This window comes from Panicum virgatum, chromosome 7N, assembly GCF_016808335.1.
Source record: "Panicum virgatum strain AP13 chromosome 7N, P.virgatum_v5, whole genome shotgun sequence".
Lineage (NCBI taxonomy): Eukaryota > Viridiplantae > Streptophyta > Magnoliopsida > Poales > Poaceae > Panicum > Panicum virgatum.
In genome coordinates this window covers 47143369-47161599 of record NC_053151.1, presented here as the reverse complement: position 1 = coordinate 47161599, position 18231 = coordinate 47143369, and the positions used below count along the sequence as shown (strand labels likewise).

At 43.4% G+C, this 18231-nt stretch overlaps 4 protein-coding genes across 6 annotated transcripts; 2 read left to right on the top strand and 2 right to left on the bottom strand.

The window, feature by feature from the left end:
- Nucleotides 1-1673: 1673 nt before the first annotated feature.
- Nucleotides 1674-4628, top strand: LOC120681529 (shikimate kinase 3, chloroplastic-like). 2 transcript variants are annotated; one of them, XM_039963048.1, is made up of 10 exons: nt 1676-2092; nt 2746-2792; nt 2923-2977; nt 3068-3140; nt 3253-3340; nt 3582-3664; nt 3736-3865; nt 3971-4049; nt 4188-4252; nt 4344-4595. In XM_039963048.1, the coding sequence occupies exons 1-10, from the start codon at nt 1882-1884 to the stop codon at nt 4395-4397; spliced, it is 885 nt and encodes a 294-aa protein (XP_039818982.1). In that variant the 5' UTR covers nt 1676-1881; the 3' UTR covers nt 4398-4595. The 2 variants fall into 2 exon arrangements, with proteins under 2 accessions (XP_039818980.1, XP_039818982.1); XM_039963046.1 differs by lacking the exon at nt 4188-4252 and having other exon boundaries at nt 1674-2092; nt 4344-4628.
- Nucleotides 4629-4686: 58 nt separating this feature from the next.
- Nucleotides 4687-11735, bottom strand: LOC120681528 (uncharacterized aarF domain-containing protein kinase At1g71810, chloroplastic-like). Of its 2 annotated transcripts, XM_039963045.1 has the most exons (21): nt 11248-11735; nt 11090-11134; nt 10958-10996; nt 10679-10849; nt 10000-10152; nt 9765-9800; nt 9033-9076; nt 8624-8714; nt 8488-8529; nt 8283-8391; nt 7951-8065; nt 7701-7750; nt 7447-7525; nt 7314-7364; nt 7036-7177; nt 6780-6824; nt 6365-6472; nt 6213-6254; nt 5551-5736; nt 5191-5310; nt 4687-5102 (listed from the first exon to the last, which is right to left on the bottom strand). In XM_039963045.1, the coding sequence occupies exons 1-21, from the start codon at nt 11605-11607 to the stop codon at nt 4998-5000; spliced, it is 2133 nt and encodes a 710-aa protein (XP_039818979.1). In that variant the 5' UTR covers nt 11608-11735; the 3' UTR covers nt 4687-4997. The 2 variants fall into 2 exon arrangements, 1 of the variants encoding a protein (XP_039818979.1); XR_005677906.1 differs by having other exon boundaries at nt 4739-5102; nt 6780-7177; nt 9033-9096; nt 10958-11134; nt 11248-11686.
- Nucleotides 11736-11827: 92 nt separating this feature from the next.
- On the top strand, nt 11828-14415 carry LOC120681530. The gene is made up of 10 exons (XM_039963049.1): nt 11828-12084; nt 12168-12263; nt 12468-12542; nt 12711-12779; nt 12943-13019; nt 13379-13467; nt 13547-13676; nt 13815-13905; nt 14026-14091; nt 14185-14415. Exons 1-10 carry the CDS (start codon nt 11947-11949, stop codon nt 14302-14304), a joined length of 951 nt encoding a protein of 316 aa, XP_039818983.1. The 5' UTR covers nt 11828-11946; the 3' UTR covers nt 14305-14415.
- A 1281-nt stretch (nt 14416-15696) lies between these two features.
- LOC120681531 (stress enhanced protein 2, chloroplastic-like) lies at nt 15697-17099 on the bottom strand. Its single transcript, XM_039963050.1, has 2 exons — nt 16696-17099; nt 15697-16583 (listed from the first exon to the last, which is right to left on the bottom strand). The coding sequence occupies exons 1-2, from the start codon at nt 17002-17004 to the stop codon at nt 16314-16316; spliced, it is 579 nt and encodes a 192-aa protein (XP_039818984.1). The 5' UTR covers nt 17005-17099; the 3' UTR covers nt 15697-16313.
- Nucleotides 17100-18231: the final 1132 nt, after the last annotated feature.

Below are 18231 nucleotides of genomic sequence, written 5' to 3'. Positions count from 1 at the left end.
GGGATGCGGCCTGCTGGCAGCATGGGCCATCACCGGGCTGGGCTAAGCACGATTTTTGTGTTCCAATATAGGAGTACAAAACTAAAGCGTCACGGGCCATTAGCGTGACGCTCTTGTTGCGAAACGCGGCCGCACGGCCCCTCCCCATGTCGCAGAATCGACAAGATCCAGATCCGGTGACGAAACCATGACTAATGCTGCGATTGGCAGGGCCTACGGGGATTTAATTAGGTGCCGCTAAATGATTCAGGAGCCATTATGTCTCCAACCGGATAAGCTCGGCCCGTGGATGCTTATGTGGATGATGCACCAACTGTCCTTGTTTTTTAGTCCCCTTGGAGATCCCAGGGAAGGGTAGGTAAAGCACATTTGTATGTGCATATAAGATCCTGGTCAACGCAAGGACTACACGTACATGATCGAATCCTGACGCTAGCTGAAAACCTACGATTGCAAGACAAAAAAAAGTTGAGTCGGAATCTTCCATTTACTTCCTTGTAAATCCTCGTTTACCCCTTTACGCTTTTCATGTGGAACTCTAGAGCATTCCACCAATTTATCTACCCCACGTTCTTCAGCTTTTTTTTCCGGTTGAAAAAAATGACCTTTGGTGAAACTAGAACCCAACATCAATCTGGTGGAGATTGATGGATCAACACGAAGCACTGCACTGTCACTGTGCATGCGCCATCTAGTCCGGCCTCCATCTCCATGCCAAGACCGACGCCTGAGGACAGGAGAGAAAGCAGTCTGCCTGCCGCAGGAAAGGGAAAAGCTCGGACGTCTCTGTCTCTCACCACCACCACGCGCGCGGCGTCGCCATCGGCCACCAAACCCTCGGCCGCATCCGACGTGGCGAGTGGGACGACGGGGGCGGTGGTAGTTGGATCCACCGCCGGCCGGCACCGGGGGCATCCCAGATAACCCAGCCCAACTACCCCGACGGGCCCATTTTGGTTTGCACTTGACGGAAACGCCCTTTCCCGTCTGCTGCTGAGCAGCCCGCGATTGCCTTTGTGTTTGGTGGAGGGTGACTCCTGAGTGGATTTAACGCACGCACGATTTGATCCCTGACTCTCGATTCTCGTTTGGGCAGGTAAGAGATCTTGAAAGTTTTCTCGTCCCCGGAACAGCCGAACCGGCGGGAAACTGCTAAAGCCAATTCTGTTGGCGCACTGCTGGCACTGGCAGGTCTCTGGATTATTCTATGCCACGAGTTGCTTTTGCATCTGATATGCTGCTGCCTCATCTTTTCTTTGATTGATAATTAGGTTTAAAGATAGATTATACCATCCAAATTCCATATGTTTTGATTTATATGTTTAAAAAATATGTCCGTATGATTTTAATTAAACGGTTATGAACATTACAACATGTGACGTTGGACGCCACACCGGGTCAATGCAAACTGCGACTTAAAAGAAAAAGAAAAGAAAAAAAAGGCAGGTCACTTTGATACAGTACAATTTTCCGCTCTTGTTTGTCATCAGCTCATCACGACAGGCGATCACGCTAGATGATTTTATTGTCTTTTATAATTATTATTAAAAAAAGGATTTCGGATCCTGAAATACCGAAAACATGCCGGGCCCCGCGGCAAGAAACCAACCACTTCGAAGCCAAACTCACGACCGCCTCGCCGGGCCTTGTATAAAAGCCTCGCGAGCCCACGATTCCCACCTCCTTCAATTCCCTCTCATCTCGCGTCTCCGCACGGAGGGCCGCCCCCTCCTCGTCCGCCGCCTGCCGCCGGCGCGCTCTCCATTACCCCGGCGATGGCCGGCCTATCCAAAACCAGCCTCACCAATCACGTCTAGCAAGCACAGAGCCACGCGTCACAACAACACATCCTCCGCGTCAGGCCGGATCGGCAGGAAGAAGATGGAGGCGAGCGTGGGCATCCGGGCGCGGCCCGGTGCCTGGGCCGGGCTCGAGAAGCCGCGCGGCGCCTACTCTGCAAGAGCCCCGCCGGTGAGGCTCACGCCGGAGAAGCTGCCGGAGAGGCTGGCTCTGGGAACCGGTCCGCGGCGGAGCACGGGTCCTGTGCTCCGTGCCGCAAAGCTGAAAGCTTCGTGCTGCAAGAAATCGGCAGGTACGGTGCAGAGTTCAATTGTCTCTTTTGGTGTTCATGCGGTTGTTGTTAACAAGCCCTGGGATTACCAGGGCAGGAAATGGATTAGCTATGATAAGATAAGGTGTGATAGATGCCGATGAACATGGCATGGCGCAGCGCTAAGATCAGATTAGGCTTGGACTTGGTGATCTATTTTTTTATTTGCTGTATTGAATTTCGGGTGATAGCTAGCTAGGTCCGATAGGATATGTATCTGCGACGTGCCAACAGCTGTTGGCATGTGTCGGTCGCCTGACACGCTTCGCACACGTGACACGCGACGGCTAAGGGAGGGGACAGCAAGTGGCGGAACTCGAGTGTTGCCATACAGAGCAGTTCGTATTGGCTTCTGGGTGCTGGGGGACCGTACATTCGGAAGTTGTCGTTCCAACGCCAGTCATCAGGTACAAGAAAGCATTGGAAGTTGAAATGGACACAAACATAATCATAGTGATTAGGCTGTTCTGTGATTTTTAAGAGGGAAAATATAGCTACTTGTGTTTCGTATAATTGATTGATTCCAAATCAATGTCAACGCTTGATATTTAAGTCACATAGTTCTATTGTTATTAGTCATAGTTTAGCGTGTACCAGAAGGTTGAGATTTGATACCACACGATGACGGATTGCAGGTACTGAAAAGGTCCACTACTCTGCTGATGAAGCTCTCATACTACAGGTCAGTAAATACGTTCTTTTGCAAATCGGAAGTAATTTAATGAGAGTTGCGCTGAATGGAGAGAGAAAACATCAACTGACCAGCTATAGTTTTTTTATATAAATATAACTGACATCCATGCTAATTCCAGCAAAAAGCCCAGGATGTTCTCCCTTACTTGGATGGCCGATGTGTTTATCTAGTCGGTTAGTTCTAGTTCCAGTTCAGCTCAAGGCTAAGCACATCATTATGTCGCCGTTTGCATATATATGATATTTGTGTACTTTGGTATACAGGAATGATGGGTTCAGGCAAAACTACAGTTGGGAAGATATTAGCTGAAGTACTAGGTTATTCTTTCTTTGACAGGTCTGTATTACTCTCTGATAATTAACTTGACCAATTGTCCACCAAATCTTCTTAGAAGTAACGTTTTTTTTCCTTATGGTTTAGTAATGTTACTGGCCTATTCCTATTGCAGTGATAAGTTGGTAGAGAAGGCTGTCGGTATATCATCTGTTGCTGAGATTTTTCAGCTCCACAGTGAAGCATTCTTCAGAGATAATGAGGTACATGTCTATTTCTCTAATGCGATTTATTAAAAATTTTCCTTATTAAGGATGGAGGCCTGGGGAAAGACTCCCAAGTCTGCAAGGCATTCAAGTTTCTTTCTAGGAAGATCGAATTCCCCGCCTCTAATATAAATGCTGTAATCCGATAGAGGCTGACGGCATTAAGCTCCTCTTCAAGTACCACTATACCTGATAACCAACTTTTCTGATATCCTCTTTTTTCATTCGACTTGTCAAGAGTGAGGTCCTAAGGGATTTGTCATCAATGCATCGGTTAGTTGTTGCAACTGGAGGTGGTGCCGTGATCCGACCAATCAATTGGTACTGGAAGTGACAAAACTACCCTGAGGTTGCTCTTCGAAACCAATTCTCACACTGCAGGAAATTTGCAGGAGTTACATGAAGAAAGGGCTGACCGTGTGGTTAGATGTTCCACTGGATGCACTTGCAAGAAGGATTGCTGCCGTGGGAACTGCATCTCGGCCCCTCTTGCATCAGGAATATGGTGACCCATATGCAAAGGTAGCTACTGTTGCTCACTGTCATATGAGCTCTTGAGCTCCAGTCTCACTAATGTTCTATTTTGGTAACCCTTACAGTGCTAAAGCCTTTTGTTTCCTAATTCAGGCTTATACAAAACTTACATCACTTTTTGAGCAAAGAATGGACTCATACGCTAATGCGGATGCCAGAGTTTCACTTGAACGTAAGTTTCCTATAATTTTCAATAACAATGTCTGCTACGCATAATCCTGAATTTGCTCATGCTTGATACTACTGACAAACTCACTAAACACAATGCTTCACATAATTCAATTAATTGACCAAATTCTTCATGATGCAGATATTGCATTAAAACAAGGGCATAATGATGTCACTATACTTACACCTAGTACCATTGCCATTGAGGTATCTTGAAATTCTGTTTTCTTCCTGTTCTGCCTTAGCTGAATTGGTCTTCACAACTAAATCTGAGAATTTTTCGCCTCACCCCTTTCAGGCATTGCTAAGGATGGAAAGTTTTCTTACCGAGAAGGCCACGGTCAGAAACTGACCGCTTGCTGCTGGGGAAAAGGACACCAACAGCATACGGCCCCTGTTTGTTTAATTGTGCTTGTACATATGCCTTTGCATGAGCTCGATTATTGTTCGCGCAACATGAAAGATGATTATTTGAGTGTTTGTACTTGTGCAAATGAATAAGAGAATAGTTTTAAGTGAAATAATCGCAACTTGTTCCTTATGTTATTAATGAATGGTTGAAGAGCACATCAGGTTAACATGCTATTGCCATCTCGTTATGTCATATAGATAGTGAAATAAAATCAGATAACATGAATCCATGGTTCCGAGTCAAACTGCATTACTGCAGTATTATTTTTTATCACACATAGATTTAACTCAAAACTTCATTAGTATACCATATGGACATAACAGAAAGGGCCTTTTACAGGGCCTCCTTTTGTTTGAAAAATATGTACATAATAAAGAAGTATCCCAAAATCATAACAAAGAAAAAAAATCAGTTTGATCTTTAATTCTCGATTAGATGCTACTGCAAGGAAAAAAACTCCTTGTCTTCTAGTAGTGATTCCAAAATAACAGTTAAAGAAACATTTAAGGAAGCAGGGATGGAAAACTTGTACCTTCAGCTTTACATGAACATTCTTCTAATGGTTCTAGCGACAGCCCGAGATAAAATACGACTTGCTAAATCTGTTGGCAGAAGAAGCAACTGCTGTTGGGACTCCGGCGGAAGCTTCGATAGAGAAGGACATAAACACATGAGCCATGTGCCATGCGGATTTTGACATATATTAGTCTATGAACTTATATCTCCCACTTACCTCAGGAATGATGGAAATAACTGGCAAAAATTCTGGCAGAGATGTTATTTCATACAGCACAAGAGAAAGTTCATCTGTGCTACCACCTTCCTTCTCTATGGCACTGTTATTTCCAGGAATCTACAAAACTTATACACAATGAACAAAACAAACAAAGGCTCAAAGCAGAAGTTATAAATCTTGCAATATGATGTACAAAGTCATTTAACTCATGTCAGTGGGGACATGTATTGATAATCCACAACATAATATATGTATGCTTTTGATAAATCACATGCATATCTAACCTAAGTTTTTTCCCCTTCCACACAAATGGATAAAGAAAGCAGAAAGCTGAGATCTATTGAAAATTGTACATACCGGAGATGAATTTTCCTTCTGAGAAACCTTTGATAAAAGTAGGAGCAGGCGATATAGATTTCTCAAGTTAGTGACATCCTCGTCATCTAGTGAGGTTAATGGAGATGGACCATCAGCAAATGGCAATCTGGAGGCTGCTGCAGATGTTGCTGAGCTTAATGTAGCTACACCAAGTGCATCTATTCCCTGCAAACACAAAATTCTTGAGAACGCAAACCAGAAAGTACTCTTATCAAAACAGGTATGCAAACTCACTTTAAGCAAACATGAATAATGCTAGAAGATATCTTCCAAGTCAATCGAAATTTATTGAAAACCAATAAAGATGAACGACAAGGAACACCCATCACTATTTAAGAAATTTCCCTAACAAATTTACTGATTTCAAAACATACTATATATTATCTGATACCTTCCTTGTCAGCACGTGTAGAATGTCAAATGGAACCTAAGCTGTTGGAATAACTTATTACTTTTGCGATAAAAATGAATTCAAAAATAAAAAAGAAACTCAAAAATGAATTAACCTTTTGCGACCTGTTTGCTTAAATGCTTAGGTGTAAAATATTTAGAATACAGAATCTTAAGATGCCTTGGATTTTCCAAATATTAGGATGATCATGCTAACTCAATATTTAATTGTGCCTTCTACAGGGTACTACCTTAGCAATCTCCTGAAGAAGTAAATCCTTCACAAAAGCACCCTGCAAAGGATGCACAGAGCATCAAATATTTATTTATCAGGTTCAATCTTATTTGTTGTGGTGAAGAGTTAGTTCGGTGTCGAAGAATTATTTGCCTGGTTTGGTCCTACCTGGTCTGTGAGCGTGAATGACAAGACTTGCTTAATTGCATATCTCGCACTATCAACATCTTCTTGTTGATTTCTGACCAATGATTGCTCTGTTCTGGCACGAAGTGACTGTAAAAAGAACCATACAATGGAAATATGCTCAGAAGTAGATACCACATACCAAGGCAGATAGTTTCATAGTGTAATTCAGCTTTAGTCATTTTGTTTAACGACAAGACCCAAATGAATAAGTGAATTATTATTACAAATTAGCTGTAATAGGCTGCCTTCTTCCTCATGTTAGAAAGGAAAATTCTCACCATGTTTCAACAGTTAAATTTTTTATTCACATCACAAATATCATATTAGACATAACAAAACTTCATTGGTTGGGATGGGGAGCATCTAAGACAGAGAACGGACGGAAGAAACCAACCTCGGATAACAAAGACTCGAGACGATCAATTTGGAAAGTGCCATCCTGTAACATATTTTAGTTGGAGAAAGATAAGGTAGTCAAAACTTACAAAATTTACAGAGAAAATCTTGGGCATAACATAGGCAGGAAACTTGAAAAATACTGTAATTCAGAGTAAAGTCTCATTATTGGTCTTATAAACTTGTAAGCGTGATCGAAACCTCAATAGTTAATATGATATAAAAATATCTGAAGATACAAATGCAAATTCAACCTTACAAAGAAGAGCCTGCAAAGTTGATCGGAGCTTGGGTGAATTGTCAGTGAGAACTTTTCTTGCAATCCATGGGTATGAACTGCCCAGCACTTTATAGTTTGGATTAAAGCTGATAGCAATACCTTCCAAGACAGCAAGGCTGAAAAATCACACAGCAAACCTCTTTTACGACAAACACAAAGATCAGACACATCAGAAATATTCAAGAGCATCTGCCTGTATGCAAGCTCTGTTAGTGAAGCACTTGGCTCAAATATTGTGGACGAACTCATTACCTTCGAATTACAAGGGAAAAGTAAGAAGGTATCTGGAACTTGAATTTATACCTGAAACAACACAGCTCTAGTTAATAGCACAAATTATAGTGTATCCATTGAAGAAATGGTTCTCTGTAAACTAGATTAGTACATTGTTCTTCCAAGATTTCCTGACAAATCTCCAAAGCTTATATTCTGAACTCCTCTGTTGACAGCATTCTCAAATACACCTGAGACAGATACAAAAGATTAGAGGCATTAGACCACTGAGTGGTCGCCAATTGGACAAGTATTATGACATGATGATTTCTGATCTAAAGATTTGAGATTAGTACAAAGCTATCTAGATCAACTAATTCTGAGTTATATTAAAACATATACAATATTCATCTGGAACTGGGTTACCTGTCAATGCCTTCGTGACTTCACCCTTCTGAGCAGTTGGAGGAAGCAAACTGCAAGACATGTAAAGATATGTTGTATTTAATAGCCTATGGTGATACCCGAGAGGAAAAAGTTATTAGTATAAATGATTTCCATTTCACAAGCATAACATATCACATACTGATACTGATAACTGACAATCAACCTGATGTCTAAAACCTATGGAAGTTACCATAAACTGACTTGTTTCATTTCAGAGTAATTTTCTTACCCAAGAGTGACAAAATCTTTTGCTAAAGCATCAAAATCACGGTTAACAAGGTGAAGACAGGCTTCAATAAATCCATCACGAAGTTCTTGCCGGAATTCTCCCATCATCCCAAAATCTATTAACAATTAACAAATAATGTGTCATATTTAGTTGAAACAGTGTGAGCTTCATTCAATGGGTGGTAAAGAATCAAACTTGGAGCCAAAGTCACCCACAGGGCTATACACATCAATCTATAGTGCAGAGATAGGTTTTTTCTAGAACACGGAGGAGAGCTGTGTATCTTTGTATTAAGAGAGAGTAGTGGAGGGATAGTAAAATACAAGTATTACCTAAGTAGGCTAATTTCCCATCAACCGTACGCAAAAGATTTCCGGGGTGTGGATCTGCATGATAAAATCCATATTCTAATAGCTGGGAAAGCGAACAATATACTCCAACCTGTAAAGTAAAATATGCCAGCATAATATCTGATCAATTTTGCTTAGTGAAGCCCAACTTTTACGTGGTTCAATTGATCTTTGGCAGGTCCTTTACCTCAACCAAATATTGATCTCTGACTTCTGACAACTTTTCGCCCTACAAGACCACAGAGAGCAAGTAGAATTACATACTGCAATTTTTGCATGCATGTTTGGTTGCCAACAGTCGAATAAGATCACAGGCTGTTTACCTCTATCCATTCCATGACAAGGACTCGCCTTCTAGTCTGTTCCATATACATTTCAGGGACTGAGACATCTCTAAATTTCCCAAACAACTCTCTGTCACAGAATCAAAAGATGTTTCAGGAAACCGTTCCATGATGAGATAATCTCAAATAATCAATTTCCGTAGTAAATTTTACAAAAAAAGGTAACGAAGAGATAATTTACTGAAAAAGCACAAATATTATATAAGGAAAGTAGTTCTCAATCAAATCTGATGGTCTCAATCTAAATAGTTTTGCATATGTTTGTAGCGAAAAAAATGATGGATGTTTGACCATTCAGGTTCTAAATTATCATATATTTCTCAATGAAGATGTATTTTCATAGACAATAAGTTGAACTGGACTTTGTCTAGTGGATGAAGAATTCAACCTGAACTTAAGCCCATTTCTTGCTTCTTCTCTATAATCCATCTCCTGTATCAAATGTGATTTACCTGTATTCAATGTGAATCTCTAAGAATATGCAGCTAAGATTTTAATCAGATGTCTGACAGAGCCTAACAGCTCTAACTAGAAAACTGCTAGTCACTGGAGCACAGTCTTGCCAGAATAATAACATCTATTCTTCATCAGGCTCTAGAGCTTATCAGAAAAGCTGTGGACTCCCATGATAACGAGTACGAATGTAATTATTTTAAACCACTTTCACATTGGAAATGATTGATATTTACATTCTTCCTTGGATATATATCTATAATAATGTGTCAATAATTTCATACGCAAACTTCAAATTACTTGAGCTGAGTGAACTTTGAATAAAATGGTAGCACAAAAAATAGTAAAATACTGCATATATAATTTAAATGTTCATAGCCAAGGTTTTGGATGTTGACTGCCCATAATTTGTTTTCCTAGCAGACTGCTATTATCCACATACCCCCAATGAAACCATTCTTGAGGAATAGATATACTATTTTGTGCCTCCAGTTAATGCCTTAATGGTTACTTTTCATACTTCTGTCAGATGCTATATCATGCCAGTATGCCATGGCAATTATGAATTTTATTGACTAGCATTTGACATAAGCCGAAGTAAAATAAAATGACGTATATAGATTCACATGGGAATGACATATCGGATCATAATATATGGAAAAGTTACCCGGAATAGGCTTGATGCCCACTCGTCAAGCACAGCCTGCACATTAGAGAAGCAAATACGTGTGATTAACAATCAATAAATAGAAAAGACACAACAAAAATGATACATAATAATATAGTTGAAATTTTTAAAAGAGAATTTCCCTTATTGTTGGGTTATTTTTCTATCTTTTGATCTTCGAAAGAAATAAATTCTTCAGTTGATTACATGGATAAATAACAGTACACAGACATACCGGGAGGTCTGTGTTCAACTTGGCAGCCTTCCTTGCAAGACTAGCTAGGAACCTCAAGATATATATGTCCAATGAAATTGCTGCTTGAACACCAGGTCTTTGTACTTTGACAGCAACAACCTTCCCATTGGAGCGAAGTTTAGCCTGGTAAACCTACAGATGTAAGAAAAATGGAATGCCAACATTAAGAAATGTGAAGTGTGAAATAAGCAATATTTGAATTTATGGTGCAAGTACATGGTTCCATCTTATTGAGTTTATGAGTTACTGTTATGGACTGGGCCCTTTTATTTAAATTTCAAGTCCATATGTTACCTATTTGTGGTTCCTTTAAGGAAACACGTGACTGAAACTTCATACATGTTTAGGTTTCCATCCTACAGTGCTTCAGTTGCTCCTAAATTTGAAGTGAATGTAGTTATTTCTTTTTTGTTCCTTCAGGGAAATATCCAGTAACGAATATTAACATGCAAAATTGCAAACTGCAGTTGAGTTGCATATCAGTTTTGGGCGTTCAAAGTTCAAACAGCAGCAATGAGGATACGGTCAGATAACTTAACTATCATAATGAACCTGACCAGATGCAATTGTGCTCTGCTTTAGTTAGAAACACAAAATGCTGCTAAGAGCCGTCAATTGGTCCATAAATACATTTAAAAAAATGGTAAACTGATCGGACCTGCCCAAGAGATGCAGCAGCAACAGGCTCAGGTGATATCTCAGAGAAAATCATATCCAGTGGCAGCCCAAGCTCTTTTTCTATAATGTTAAAAGCAGCCTCGGTTGAAAATGGCGCTATGCGGTCCTGAAGTAGCGAGAGCTCATCAAGGTATGCAGGCGGAATAATATCCTGCAGGAGATGAAACAAGCAATTATCACATATAAAGTTAAAGTTAAGGCACTCCAAGCATGCGATTTGAATAGGTCAAGTGAAAATGAAGCAACTAGTGAAATTCACCGGCCGTGAAGAAACTGCTTGTGCGATCTTCACAAATGCCTGCGATTAAAAGAGCAGCATCATATACAAGTTAATGATCATCACAAAAGGGACACACTCATGAACAACCAGGCATTGGGAAATGAAACAGACTGGGCCAAGTTCCAGTAATATCCTCCTGAGCTGAGCCGCCCGAAGCTGCAAGACAAAACAACACCAAATCATCGGTTGACCAAAGCACTGCCTGGAATTTGATCAAACAGTAAGCATGCACAGGTCCAATCAAAAGCAAGCGTAGCGTGAGGGCGGACCTCGAACATGTCGTCGGCGCGCTCGTTGACGCGGTCGAGGTAGCGCAGCGCGAACCACCAGCCGAAGGAGGTGCCGATCTGCAGTGAGCGACGGAGTACGAGGAGCGGGCGGCGGCGGTACACGGCGGCGATGCCAGGGAGGACGTACGCGCTGGGGAGCTCCGACTCGGTGGCCGCGCCCTCCTCGAACAGGTACCCGGAGCACCTGGTGAAGGCATCCTCGTCGGAGTTGACGGCGATGGAGCCGGACGCCGCGGCGAGAGGAGGCGGCACCAGTCGCCGGCGAGGCCGAGGCCGAGGTGGCGGTGGCCTTTCTCGCAGAGCGGGCGCAGGGACTGCGCGGGGCTGGAGTAGAAGCATCTGGGCTCCTCGAGACGCGGAGGATTTGAGGATTCGAATTGTGAATGGAGATTTCAGAAGAGGAGATGGATAGAGGAAGACGAAACTGGAGTGGGGATTAGGCGCCAAAGCGAGTGGTGTTTACAAAGCCTGGAGGCTGGATTTATTGTGGCGCAGCATTTCCGGTGAATTTAAAAAGACCATCCCCCGAACGCGCGGCTTCGATCTTCTAGACTGCGGCACACGCGGCGCGTACAGCATCGCTCACAATTTTACGCCTCAGAAGATCACGCGACTCTGAACTGTGTTATCCCCTACCGTTGGCGGTCGGCCGCAGCAGAGCCGCGCGGGGAGGGAGCCATGGCGATCGTGGCCGTGCTCGTCGCTCCCACCACCGCGAGCTCCTCCGCTCCACGCCGCTGCTGGCGCGCCGCGGCAGCCTCGTCTTCGGCGGCCTCCGGGGTGGACCTCAAGGCGCTGCAGGCCGCCATCGACAAGGTGAGCGGCGGTTGCATCGACTCCGGACTCCTGGAGCAATTTCAATTTGATGAGGTGACGCATTGAGTCGGATAGTGTTGCAGAAGAGCAGCGATGACGTCAAGCAGGCGCTGGACCAGCTGAGAGAGCTCGGTTGGGCCAAGCGGTGGAGCTCGCAGCCGTACGTGTCGCGTCGCACGGTCAGTGCAGTGCCCTCCTCTGAAGCATCAATGATCAAACACTTCATTGCAGGAGGCATGACTCTGCCATGCATTTCCCGGTGCAATTCTTCAAGCATCATGTAGCCTTGATCGTTACCTTTTTTTCCCCATAATTGATCGTTGTGTCTGCATGGGAGCGTCTGATTGTTTGCAACTGATGAGCCTGCGTTCTGAACTGAACAGACATCTCTGCGGGAACTGACTACCCTTGGAATCAAGAATGCCGAGAATTTGGCAATTCCAAGTGTTAGAAATGATGTAAGTGCCGTTCCAACCATTCAAAATTGACATGTTGTTCTCTTGTTAGCTGAGGCAAAGCGTGATGGTTTTACTGAATTTTTTGGAACAACTGCAGCATCATCCAGAGATAAGTATCTTGTGCTTTTCAGAATGTGATCTTGCATTCTCTTTGGTTTAATCATGCAGGCAGCATTTTTGTTTACGGTTGTCGGTACCACTGGATTCTTAGCAGTCCTTGCAGGCCAGCTCCCTGGGGTATTACTATTTTCCATCCATGACACCTGCTATATGTACTTTCAAATAATATGAGCAATTGAGCATAGAGGACTTCAAGTCATGGAGTACCTGCAAAATTGATTGTGATTGTCCAAATGAAAAGGAAGCAAATGTTTAAATCTTCTAAAATTATCTGTGACAGGATTGGGGCTTCTTTGTTCCCTATTTGATCGGAAGCATTTCATTGATCGTATTGGCTGTCGGTAGCGTTGCTCCGGGGTATGTGTTTATTTACCTCTGCAAGTTTGGAAGAGTAATTCAAATGCACGATCTTTTGTACTCCCTATGATCTTACATGGATATACCTGTCTATAAAAAGACATCAGCTCTTGGAGTAAAGTTTGCTTAGACTGAAAAGAGCCAAAAGTATCATCCTCAAATAACTTTAACATCTCAAGAAAAAACCAAATTTCGTTTAATTCAATGCATTGACCATTCAAGGTACTGCTAACATGAAAAAACTGGAATCCTATGTAAAATGGTGCACATTTGTTGGGACAGAGTAATTTCTATATTCCATGTAAAAATGTTGCAGGTTAATTATGGACTCATGATAATAATGCATACTATCATTGTAGTCTTCTGCAAGCAGCAATTGGAGCGTTTTCTGCAGTCTTTCCTGACTACCAGGAGAGAATTGCTAGGCATGAAGCTGCTCACTTCTTGGGTATGTGATTCTCTCATCCCAGCAAGATTATATCTGCAGTAGGAATTCACTGAATGGCAAGCTTGTCCTGAAACTTCAGTCGCCTATTTGATTGGCCTCCCTATCCGGGGATATTCTTTGGATATTGGAAAGGAGCATGTTAATTTGATAGATGAACAGTTACAGAAGCTAATATACAGTGGGCAGCTCGATGGAAAGGAACTAGACAGGTAGGACTTCTCTAGATCTGTTTATTAATGACGCTAACAATGTAAATTTGATCACTGCACTGCACTGCACACCTACACAAATATCACTAGGATCAAATAAAAATGAACAAGCAGCTGACACCTATAAAATTTCCTCAGGTTGGCTGTAGTTTCAATGGCAGGACTGGCTGCTGAAGGTCTAGAATATGAAAAAGTTGTAGGTCAATCAGCAGACCTTTTCACCCTCCAGGTGCTTTACGAACTTATCCTGTCCTCTTCCTCTCCAGTTGTATGTTCTATATTGTCATATTTTCTTGGCGATATCTTCAAAAAACTGCATCTGAAGAAGTCCCTGTTTCTTTGCTTCTAGAGGTTCATAAACAGAACTAAGCCGCAACTAAGCAAAGATCAGCAGCAAAACCTTACCAGATGGGCAGTGAGTTATCCTTTCATATCTCTTGAACTATCAGAAGCACAGAACCATGCCATAACTTACATGTCGATTGATGCCCTTCTTTTGGCATTGCAGGTCCTGTTTGCCGCATCACTTCTGAAGAACAACAAAGCAGCCCATGAAGCGCTCATGTCGGCGATGTCCCAGAAGGCTAGCGTGTTGGGGTGCATTGAAGCAATAGAGAATGCCTCCTGATTCCTATGTAACCTGAGTGTCCTAACATGATTGGGTTCAGAGATGTTGAAGAAAACATGAAAGATGTTAAATTCAAGCTCTAACAGGAAAATGTCTTGTCTTCCCATTGCACCATCGTCTAAATTTCTGAAACACCACATATGTTTACCGACAAGTACATAAGGGTATTGCTGAACATTGTCTTCTGAACAGGAGCTAAATCTTAAATGCCCTTTTTATTATTAAAGGAAAACACAGTGTTTTACATCACCAGCATGACAGCAAACGCATGAGCTCAGTTATCTCATCATGCGAGCAAACAAGCAAGGAACATGAACGAAACTAAAGCAGCACGTAGAGTAATACTCCAAGCAGAGCCTCTGAACATTTTGTCGTTTATTATCAGTATCAACATTCTCCACCAAGAGTAAGCTCTGAAGATATGATTCCAAGATGAGATGAAGGAAACTGTTGTCACTGGTTTTACTCCAAGAGTCCAAGTAGCAGCCTCAGAACGTGGGCGTTCGAATTTCACCTTGTTTGTATTTTCGGGGCAGCACGGCAGGTCATTTGTCAACACAGCGCATGGTCATGTTTGGTGGCTTGAATGATTGGTTGGCAACTGTAACTGTGATGCAGACGGAGCAAATTATCAGCTTCTTGTTGCAACAAGACCCCGCCGCTACCAGCCATTGGTTCTGGAAGAGCTAAAAAGGGATTTTTCAGTAGCTGGATGAATGGTCGTGCATGATTCTAGCCATATATGTGCACTCAATCTAGTTGCCTTTCAAGTTCATGTACTAGTGCAACTGTGCAACAGTTTTATGATTCGTTATGATTTTTTCTCTGCTATGTAACTGTACGCAGTACGCTGTATGGACTCTATTATCTGAAACTACAATTTCGTTCGCTGTTTTCAGTTTTATTTAGATTAAGGAAAGAGTCCCGGCCTTGATCATTCGCTCACAAGCAAACGACTACAGCCAAAAGAGTTACAAGAGTTCTTAGAGTCTAGACCTCAAATGAGAAATTTCACAAATACAAGAATAAAAAGCAACAAAACAAAGAAAGAAATTTAGAAGACTAAGCTTCAACCTTTTTCTCCGTTCTTGCTTCAATCTTGCAATATTTTCACGCTGTATCAATCCATCACATCACTCGCCTGCTTAGAAGCTTGATGTCCGAATTATCCGTTGCTTAATCACACAGAATTAAAGGTACATTCTGCAAGATAAAACTTAATATTTGCAATGGGTTAATTTTGCATGTGTTATGTATAAGTAGATATGCTGCAATGTCTTCCTGAAATATTATCTTCTCCCCGTTTCAGTCATAAAGAAGAATAGTTGAGCAGAGTTGGGTTGAGATTTGAGAGTGCATTGTTTGATCATTGATAATTCCGTGTAGATAATCTCAACCCAACTCTGTCGACAGTGTTTGTATTTCTTCAGAGCCAGTATACAGGAATGAAGCAAGGGAGACATAAGAAACACAATGTATAGATTTGTCTCCACTCCATATATTATAATCTCAAGAGCCAAACTCCAGATTTGACCCCTAGAGGAAAGACAGTGCTTTGCTCCCATGCTAGCTTCAGTCACTAATTACAATCTAGTACTATACTAGTAGGTACAGTTGAATTAAGGGGCTGACCCTCCCAGCCCCCGGTACACTATTTCTCTGATGAAGAGATCTACATATTTCACAACCTTGACGCTTGACGGACTGCCTGACTCACAAAGATACTGATCTGCTTTGTCTTCCTACACAGGATGCAGATTTGTGATCACAGTTCATCCTTGCAGGACCATGTACAGCAGCTGTCAGTTGTTTGGAACCCTGTATGATCCATGTCTGATCATCTTGGATTCAGGATCAATGTCTGAACAAAAATTCAGAACAACTTCCTTGCCGTTGCAACGAACGAAGCTTGCGAAATGCGCAGATATCAACACCTTGATCTATCTGTAAATACTTGCTCTATGTATACTGTACTGTCTATCTAGTCTCTATGCGTATATATTTGCATACTATATGTCGTCGGACCAGTCCTGGAGCTCGCTCTCGGAGAAGAGCGCCTCGACGATGTTGTCGATGAGGGAGTCGACGAAGGCGTTGCACCCCAGCGTGAACATCTGGCCGATCCTGGTGCGCGCGCTGGATGCCCACGCGAACGCCGCGGCGCAGGCGACCACGGCCACGCACAACCCCGTCGCCTCCTCGATCTCCATCGTGTCCAGCTTCTTGAACAGCGAGCTGCCCGTCGTCAGCTCCACCGCCACGGCCGCCGCGAAAGCCACCTGCAGCAGCACCAGCACCAGCACCGCCAAGATCAGACCATGAGTCCAACGTGCACAGGTGAACAAGGACAAGGGAGGAAGAAGCGAGGAGTCTTCAGCAGTCTTCACTCACCATGGCGAGGCGGCCGGAGATGGTCTCGAAGTCCTGGCTCTTGCGGGAGCTCTCGATGTAGTCGGCCAGCGACGCGAAGAACGGGGAGGCAGCAGAGCCGCCCGAGTCCGCGGCCCCGCTCCCCTCCTCCGCCCCGGTCAGAATCCTCCGCGTCACCACGCCGCTGCCGGCGCCGTACGACCGCAGCGTGCAGAGCCGAGGCTGCAGCACCGCCTTCCCGGCGTCGCGCTTCTTCGGCGGCGCGGGCACCGACGACGCCACCTTCTCCGGCGCCAGCTCGCAGATGATCGCGCGCGCCGCGGCCGCCATGGCGGGGCTCTGTCCGTGCGCTCCCTCCGGACTCGACGAGCTGCGATACACTCGGCTTCCAGGAATCCGATCGCGAATCTCTGACTGTGAGTAACCAACCGGTGACTCGCCGCCCTTTTTGAAAGTCTGGCAGGGACAGCGAGTGGCGGGCGACGCGGCCGTTCACCGCCCGGTGAAGGCGAGCCCCGCCTCGTGAGGCCGCTGGGGACTCGCGGCGAGACGCCCGCACGCCGACACGTCGCGCGGGTGCGCTTGGCTGGTGGTGAAGGGACCCCGCCACCCCGGATTCACCCGTCAACCTCGCCCGCGGCCGTAAGATTGTCGCGTTCCCGTGTGTTCCAGCGGCCCACGCCACCGTTGCTTCGCCCGAGACGCCGGCGTGGGGCCCGGACGATCGTGGCGGCGTTCTCGGACACAGCCGTTGCTATCGGCGCTCCAGGATAATGGAGGACTCTTGCGCCGTCCGATCCCCATCCGACAGTTCTCCCTTGCCGTAGACCTTTCTACCTTTGGTCCCGAGTACTGGGAGATCGGGCACACGGGTTTGGTGATCAGGTGCGGATTAGGACTAGAGTAAAGTGTCGTTGTGTCATCTCGGTCTCTAAACTCACAAATCGACTGTTCAGGTCCTCAAATTTGTCCATCTGTGTCATCTCGGTTCATAAACTTGTTCCACTGTGTCATTTCGATCTCTAAACTAGAAAATCAAACATTTACATCCTCAAATTTGTTCAATCATGTCATTTCGATCCCTAAACTTGATTTTGAGTCTCATATGGATCAAAACAAGACGATCTAAAATCTATATATAAAAAAGTAATTCATAACTTTTTCATATGAACTTGAATGAAGATAAACTTTATATCAAAATAGTAGCCCTCGACGTAATCTACAATTTTGCAGTTGAAATATTTTTGAATTAAAACTATTTAGGGTCTCAAAATATTGTTGTAAGTTTATAGATTTTGAAATTTAAAAGTTAAAATTAATTTTTGGGACTCTAAACAATTTTAATTCAAAAACTTTTCAACTGGAAAGTCATAGATCGCGTCGAGAGATACAATTTTGATATAAAATTTGTCTTCACTCGAGTTCATTGAAAAAGTTATAAATTATTTTTTGATATATAGGTTTTAGATCGTCCGGTTTGGATTTAGATGAGACTCAAAATCAAATTTAGGGACTGGGATAACACGACTGGACAAGTTTGAGAATCTAAACAGATGG

Bases quoted from the DNA above. Each gene is read 5' to 3' on its own strand.
- LOC120681529 (XM_039963046.1), top strand. From the start codon at position 1,882: ATGGAGGCGAGCGTGGGCATCCGGGCGCGGCCCGGTGCCTGGGCCGGG. The intron at 2,978-3,067 runs GTTAGTTCTAGT...TTTGGTATACAG, and splicing joins CCGATGTGTTTATCTAGTCG to GAATGATGGGTTCAGGCAAA. The intron at 4,050-4,343 runs GTAAGTTTCCTA...CACCCCTTTCAG, and splicing joins TGCCAGAGTTTCACTTGAAC to GCATTGCTAAGGATGGAAAG.
- LOC120681528 (XM_039963045.1), bottom strand. From the start codon at position 11,607: ATGCTTCTACTCCAGCCCCGCGCAGTCCCTGCGCCCGCTCTGCGAGAA. The intron at 9,077-9,764 runs GTAACTTTTCCA...CATTTGATACAG, and splicing joins GGGCATCAAGCCTATTCCGG to GAGATGGATTATAGAGAAGA. The intron at 5,103-5,190 runs GTAAGTGGGAGA...TCTCTATCGAAG, and splicing joins TTATTTCCATCATTCCTGAG to CTTCCGCCGGAGTCCCAACA.
- LOC120681530 (XM_039963049.1), top strand. From the start codon at position 11,947: ATGGCGATCGTGGCCGTGCTCGTCGCTCCCACCACCGCGAGCTCCTCC. The intron at 12,543-12,710 runs GTAAGTGCCGTT...TTAATCATGCAG, and splicing joins TTCCAAGTGTTAGAAATGAT to GCAGCATTTTTGTTTACGGT. The intron at 14,092-14,184 runs GTGAGTTATCCT...TTGGCATTGCAG, and splicing joins AAAACCTTACCAGATGGGCA to GTCCTGTTTGCCGCATCACT.
- LOC120681531 (XM_039963050.1), bottom strand. From the start codon at position 17,004: ATGGCGGCCGCGGCGCGCGCGATCATCTGCGAGCTGGCGCCGGAGAAG. The intron at 16,584-16,695 runs GTGAGTGAAGAC...GTGCTGCTGCAG, and splicing joins TCTCCGGCCGCCTCGCCATG to GTGGCTTTCGCGGCGGCCGT.